The sequence below is a fragment of the Aythya marila genome (assembly GCF_965140915.1).
Source record: "Aythya marila genome assembly, chromosome: 1".
Lineage (NCBI taxonomy): Eukaryota > Metazoa > Chordata > Aves > Anseriformes > Anatidae > Aythya > Aythya marila.
The window spans coordinates 31,290,904-31,298,702 of NC_139042.1; the positions used below are offsets into that span (position 1 = coordinate 31,290,904).

Here is a 7,799-nt window from a genome sequence, read left to right on the forward strand (position 1 = left end):
GGAAATGCATGTCCAGTCAGGCTTTGAATATTTCCAAGGCTGGAGAATCCACAGTCTCTCTGGGCAACCTGTGCCAATGTCTGAACACTATCAAAGTAGAAAAGTTTTTTCTGTGCTTAAATGCAGATTCCTGTATTTTAACTTGTGTCCATTGCCTCCTGTCCTGTCTCTCTGAACTACTGAAGCTGACTCTACTTTCTTTGCTTCCCCGTTTCCAATATTTGTATAAATTTATAATATCCCTCTGAGCCTTTTGTTCTCCAGGCTGAATAGCCCTCCCATCTCTCTCAGCCTCATACAAAAGATGCTCCAGACACTTAGTCATTACTGTGGCCTGTATACTGGCCCATAGTCATGGGCCATGGCCCATACCATTGCATATAGTAATTACCAGGCATGGCTGGACTCACCCCATGTCTGTCTTGTCCTGGGGAGCCCACCACTGGTTCAAGCACTCCAGATGTGTCTCACCAGGGTTAAACAGAGGGAACCCTCTGTTTACCTTCCTCAACTTGCTGGCTACCCCCTTTCTGATGCAACCCAGGAGGCTGTTGTCCTTGGCAATTAGGGCACGTTGCTGTCCTGTGGTCAGCTTGCTGTCCACCAGGCCCTTCTTTGCAGAGCTGCTTTCCAGTCAGTTGGCTCCCAGCCTATACCGGCGCCTGGGGTTGTTCTTCACCAGAAGCAGGACTTGGCATTTGCTTCGTTGAACTCCATGACGTTCCCATTGGCCCATTTCTCCAGCCTGTTGAGGTCCCTCTGAAAGGCAGCACGACTGCATGGTGTGCCAGCTACACCTCCCAGTTTTGTGTCATATGTGAACTTCCCTATGGTACACTGTGTCCCACCACAAAGGTCATTGACAAAGATCTTAAACAGTATTGGCAGCAGTATTGACCCCTGGGACATACTGCTGGTCACTTGCCTCCAGCTGGACATTTTGCCACAGACCACAATGCTTCGAGCTCCACAGTTCAGCCAGTCCTCTGTCCACCTCATTCATACTCTTCTCAGTGAAGTAAAACACATTGCTGCAAGCCTCTTTCACAGGGTAGCAGATCTTTCCACTTACCAGCTTCCATCAATATTTAGGTACCAAACTGAACACCTTCTGCTTTTTACACAGGTCATAGGCAGTAGGGCTACCAGGCCACCTGACAATGTCCTATCAATTTTTTTTCCTGCTTTTTGGAGCCTTGATTCTCTCCATCTCAGAAGGTGAGTGTAACATGCCTCAGTTGTTTTCCTGATGCTGCAAAAAATTAATCTGCCCCCTAGCTTCAACTTTTTGTCTCTGTTGCCAGCATAGGCCTAGTTTACAGTCATTAAGGAAGAAAATCTGAGGTATTTTTCTAAATGTAAAATGAATATAATGTCATCTTGACCTTTTCAGGAAAGCACTGAGGAAAAATCAGAGGTTAGAAACACTCTGTGTGACCTTGCCCCAGTGCAAGCTTCCCTCCTGCAAAGCTCTGCAAACTGTCACTAGCTCCTAAGATTTATGTGTCCAAACTCGATCCTGTGGTTTATCTGACCCTCTCGCTCAGACTCAGGAGCCAAGCTCTTCCCATGACAGGGACTCCCGGCATGAGGATAGGTTACTTTGAGTGTCATGGGAAATGCCAAGAGAAGGTGGAGACTTCCCCTGTGTGTTGTTGAAGGAGCAATGTATGACTGCCAGCCACGGCAGAACCAATTGTGCAATCAGCTTGGCTTGGCTAGGCTTTGGTGGCACACACTGTGCTGGGGTAGAGAAGACATGACCACTCTTTTGTGCCCTGTTCTGCCTTAGAGGAGAAAGACTGTGCAACATGTTGGCCATTTTGGTTGCAGAAGCATTAGCAACTCCAGAGCCAACTCCACAACTTGGGATGGACTGAGATCCAAAAGCACCCAGAGAGAGCTGAAATTGTAATGCTGTGAATCTTCTTTCAGGAAGCAGAAAAGAGGGAACAGGAGAAAAGAGAGTATTTATTGTACCTTCTTTTTTTTTTTTTTTTTTTTTTTTTTTTTCTATCTGGACTAGTGCCAAGCACATCTGTCCAAAGAGAGGGGAAATGTGGTTTCCACAAGATGAAACTTTGAATGGATACAAGCAGTTTCTAAGGAGACCTGCTCTATAATTGTAGAGGAAATTACAAGCTGAATCATCTGTGGTTTGGGGAGAGAAATCAATGATATTTTGTAAGTTGAACCCAACTGTGCTGACTACTTACCAAGAAAGAAACTGGAAAGAAATCAATTCCAAGAACTTTCAACAAAATCCATCTTAATTCAGGTCTGACAGATGTGTTTTGTTCTCCTCTAAAGCAATGTGATGCACCAGCCTGAAATCCCTATTACTATTGCAGAGACAGGCTCTCCCTAGCAAAGGCGGACTAATACACTACACTCCAGGCCAGCCAAACCACATGCTGATGACTCTTGGGAATCCACAAAGGCCCACACACCTTTCAGAGCTGGCCCAACGAACCTGCTGCTGTGTCTCCAGGGGGCAGATCCAGAGCAGAATCCACAAATGTGATGCATTGCAGCATGCATTGGAACAGATTGCTGAAGCACAGCTGCACCCACTGGACCCTGTAATGATGGCAGCAAAATAATTCTGCTTATAACCTAAATGGCATCTGGCTCCTAAATTAGTGCTCTTCATATGCTGATGTTTTAAACATTATAATTTTATCTATCTATTTATTTATTTATTTATTTTGAAAGACAAAAGGGAAAAAAATTTTTTTTTTTTAAAAGCAGGCCCTAAATATCTAATATTTGCCCTTTGTTTTGCAGTTTCACTTTACTGAATGTCCCTGTGAAATGCTGAACTGCTGAATTCAGTTTAGTTGAATCAAGATATTATAGGGAGATAATCTGGAAAGATTTGTGAGACTTTTCTTTTGGGTTCATTCTATGTTTCTTAGTTGACAACACTATAGCTGAGCATCACAACAACTTGCCCAAAATTTCTGACAGACATAATCCTGCACATAATGTAATTCCTAATCCATCTCTTCCAGGCTCATCTGCAAAAGTCATCTGCAAAAATCCATGTCAGAAAGGCTGGATTAGCTACAAAGGCCGCTGCTACAAGCTTATTCAAGAGAGAATGACCTGGAACAAAGCTGAGGTACCAGGTTCTTCCAAACAGGAGCGTTCATCATTTCTTCTCTACTTTCTACAGTTATCTTTCTTATACCAGACTCTTTTTTCCTCCCTTGCTGCTGCTTCTGTCATGTATCAGTGTAGACCAAAAGAATGTGATATTCAGCTCAGTGCTGCTGATGAGGTTAGCTGTACTCTGCCTCACCACAGGACATGCTGCTGCAACAAACTGCCTCCAGCTTGGAACCTCAACCTTCTGGAGCTGCTATTTCTCATGTTTCCCTTCTTATACTGAGGTTTTTGAGCACGAGGCCTATTTTCCTCTTCTGTAAAGTGAGTTAATACTAATACACCAGTGAACAGAAGTTTAGGTGGTTCTGGGGGATCCTTGAATGTAAGAAGACACCAAATTGAAGGGTTATAGTTGAAGGGTTTCTCCCTCTGCTTCCTACATGTCTCACATCACCATTTCTTCTGGGTTTGACCTTTGTCGCTGATTCGTCAAATATCTTGTAAATGGTGAACCCTTTTTCTACTTCATTAATTGATACTTCCTAAAAGACATTCTGACTTCATTTTGCTACCTGTTCAGTTGATATCAGGTGAGTCCTGTAATTTAAAGCTCTGCACCTGATATCTTTCAGGAGCCACACAAAAATTTTCCATATATGTTTGCCTCGGCATGCCGTATTTCTCTTGAGTCATGTCTGTAAGACTGTATGAAATTTAAATGCCTCAGGACAAAAAGAAGAGTTTTCCTCTGAGCCTAAACACCAGTACTAAGCACCAGCTAGAGTGCCCTTGCTTCACAGTGCAAATAAAAATATCCTTCCCTACCAAATGCAAAAGAAAACTCTTGAGGACCCAATCAGTTTGGAGAGACTCTGGGTGGAGAACTGTCCCTGCCTACTCCATTCCCCAGCTGGCTAGGGACACAGGGAAGGAACATTGTAAATAGCATCCTTTTGGACAAGCTGTTCTGAAATCTCCATTTCTGTTCATCTGTCTTTTTGTATTTCTCTTCATTGCAAGGTTCATTTTGCCTGACGTTAGCTGTCAAAAAAGTGGAGATACTTAGGCTCTGCTGTTCAGCAGGGTCTTACCAGTGACAGCCACTTCATCTTAGCTCCCCTCAATGCTTTTCTTTCACTGGGTGTATGACAGTCTGGAGATACCTCTTGTTCTCTACTGGCTCTATAGAGACCCCGTGTAATTGGCTACACTACAGGCACCACTCACTTGGATCCCACAGTTCAGGTTTTTACTTTTTTTTTTTTTTTCTTTTTTTGAGCATCCCTTCTCTTTGTTCTTTTCCTTTTTTCCACCTTTGATTCCTCTTCCTTTGAAACTGAAAACTTCTGGTGGATTTCCCTGTCACTTCACATTTCTACTCCTATTAGATATCCCTTTCTTGGACTTTCTCTTATTGCCCTGTCCTTTTCCATCCACTAATAATTTATTCCACATTTTTCTTTGCTCAGCTCTTATTCAGAAAGCTCTAGCCATTTTTTATCTCCCATGTTTAACTCTCTATACTGTGCAGGAAACCTGTTTGATTGAAAGAGCAGGAAGTCACCTAACCAGCATCACTAGTGAAGAAGAGAATGAATTCCTTCGTAGACTTTCTCAAGGACAAAAGGAAACCCAGCTCTGGACAGGTGGAACTTACCAAAAGGCAAGTGTGCCAGGACCGGTAATGAAAACAAGCATTGGTCAAAAGATCTTTATAACTCAATTGAGGAAAAATGTCTACTAGAAAAAAATGTTTTTGTTTTCAAGGGAATAGTTTCCCTTTGTAACCGTGGAAGATCTTTTCAGTCCCAGCAAAACTAAAGATGAATCAAAAAGTCATGCTTTTATCTTTCAGTGATTTTGGGGGCTGGGAATAGAGGAAAATTGGAGTTGGAGGAAAAAAAAAAAAGTGATAAACTCTGATCAATATCATATTCCAATTATATTCCACCTGAAGAAGGAGAGCTGAGTTACAAATCTCAAAGGAGAAGTGGATAAATCCACCACTTGGTGGTGGATAGTAAGTTCTCTCTTTAATTTCTTTTTAGCAGAATGTCAGGGTAGTAGATTGGACTTGGTGTTATAAAAAGCTTGGATTCATTCAGATTTTTAATGAATTAATTCAAAGTGTTTTCTCACAAATATTCTAGACAAGGAACCTATCAGAGCTTTTGCTGATATGGTGAATATAACATTAGTAAAATTGGTAAAAGCAAGTGAATTTCAGATTTGTAAGTGCATGTTGGAAATAGAAATTTTATTCTGTAAGTTTGACACATGTAACAGGGCATATCAATGACCTGTGTGTCCATTCAGAATGTCTCAAATTCTGAGTGTCACTTACCTGCAGTGAATTAGTCATGAGTGATATAGTCTATTCTGAATTACAAATATATTCAAGAAAATTATGATTTATTTGAGGACAATTCATATAAAGAAGATGAGGTGAAATTAATCTAACATGGAATTAAAAATTAATTATTCATGCAGCTCTACAGAACAATGATATCCCCACAAGCGATAACTGTTTCTAAGTCCACATGAAAGAGGGCCCCTGTTCAGTCCTTCTTCTATCCCAGCAAATATAAAAGTGTACCAAACTGCTTTCAGAACTTAACTGCAACCTGCAGTTCTCATTAAACTTCTGGAGTTTTTGTTTTGTTTTGTTTTGTTTTGTTTTGTTTTTTGTCTGCAGGGGTCATTGTTGAAATGGAGTGATGGATCTCCGACAACCTTCATCCAGAGGCCTCTGTCATCCGTTTTCAGTTCTGTTCGAAGACTAATTAACAATCTGTTTAACATAAAATTTTGCTTGAGCCTCAGTATTGGAGGTAAGGAAAACCTGAGATGATTTATGACTCACACAGTTTACTTTGCTCTCAAACCTCTGCTATTCCAGTGGATAGACTATTTCCAGGATTACCTAGAGAAAACATCTTATTAAAATGTTGCCCAAACCTGCAATATACATACTATGGAAACACAAATGAAAAGAAAATTAAATTTCCAGGTGCTGAACTGAGATTAAATGATTCCATGTAAGGAGTGAAATAGTTCTCTTATATCTTCTGCCTTTTCTTTGTTATCACTCTTGGTCTTTGTTTCCAGGACAGGGTGAATGGGATGGCACTAACTGTGGCAAAAAGCTACCATTCATCTGCGTTTACAAACCAAACCTGAAGCAGCCTTAACCTATCACTGAAGGACTGATGAAACCTGACTGGCTGCTGTGGCACTTGGAATAGAGTTCAGCTGCAATCCATTAGTGCATTGAAATCTTTTGCGTGGAAAAATCAAGATCCAATACTAAAAAAGTGGAGGTATTAGAGCAAGTCGCTTTTATGCTCTGTTTGCATTATTGTGGTGATGTTCCTGTAGAGTATCTCTAAAATGATCCCATAAAAATAAATTCTGATTTGATTTGAATGCTTGATGAAATCAGCATACTATTTAGCTTTTCCACAGGGTGTTCAAGAATATTCATAAGAGCTCTTTAATTATTAAATAATTACCAATCACTCATTAAAACATTATTCATTTCACCATTTAATCATGCCAAGTCATACATTTTAAATCCTAGAATTTCTCTTTTCTAAGTGTCAGATAGATCCAAGGAGAATAAGTTGAATGTTTTTAATATTTAAGTAGATAAATGGCTAGTTCATTAAATTGATATAGCCATAAGATGAGGCCCAAAACTCAGGGAGAAGTCATGAGTGTACCATTGGGCACAGGAGGTGGTGCACCACTTTGCAAACTGCATAGGTTGACACTTTGTTAAATTAAACAAACTTTGCTATCATGTTTAGGATTTTCTAAGTTCTCAGTATGATACATGACTGCATTCCCCAAAGGCAAACATTTTCACTTTGTTTTTCCTTATTGCTTTGGACTTCATCACTTAGCTGCAAGCTTCTCTTCCAAGGTACTTTCCCTCACTAGCTAAAAAGGTAAATGGAAAAGCTTGGGCCAGGAATGTTGGCTTGGCTCATCGAGGTGATGACAAATAATCTCATCAGTTAGGAAGATGAGAAGAGCAGCAAAGATTTAGTTAACATTTCAGTCATCTCATTATCCTCGAAGAATGATTACACAGATGAAAACAGCAGCTGCCTTCTTTACCTGAGCACTCCCTATAAATCTGGTGTCAGATTTTCTCCCACATAAGTAAACTGAGGATGTGGACAAGCTAGGAGTAAGAGTGTGCCAAGAGCTTCCTGGGGATCAGACTAACCTGCTGTTAGGAAAGCAAATGTCTAGCTTGGGCAGCACATAGCTTTTCATGTCCCTATGGCACCTGTGGTGTGGTCTTGCCCAGGAGGGATGACAAGGAGCAGACATAAGACCACTCCAGAGACTCATCTTTCCAAGCACTGGGATAGCTTGGTTCCTTCAGAATCAACGGTTTTCCCTGTAATTATTTCAAGGAATGCCAACCATACCAAGACAAAATCATTATTTTATACAAAACCTTTTTTTCATGGCTGTTATTCCAGTATTTTAATAATGTCCATAGTGGTTTGTTCAGGGTAACAAGGGAAGATGGTAGCAGAACTGGGGGAAGAATCAAGGAGGATCTGATTCTCATTCTTCAGACCTTCTGTCCTTTGAGGAATGCAGCTTCCCAAATTAAAGTGAACATGGTGAGTTCAAAGGAGAGGCAAAAAACAGACAAGTTAATCTAAGCA

At 40.8% G+C, this 7,799-nt stretch overlaps 1 protein-coding gene across 1 annotated transcript; it reads left to right on the forward strand.

Annotated features, from left to right (window-relative positions):
* Window positions 1-1,160: 1,160 nt before the first annotated feature.
* Window positions 1,161-6,302, forward strand: LOC309874030 (uncharacterized protein; the record flags this gene model as incomplete). Its single annotated transcript, XM_082751928.1, has 5 exons — window positions 1,161-1,218; window positions 3,015-3,124; window positions 4,328-4,774; window positions 5,807-5,942; window positions 6,220-6,302. The coding sequence occupies 5 exons, from the start codon at window positions 1,161-1,163 to the stop codon at window positions 6,300-6,302; spliced, it is 834 nt and encodes a 277-aa protein (XP_082608054.1).
* Between the last annotated feature and the right edge of the window lie 1,497 nt (window positions 6,303-7,799).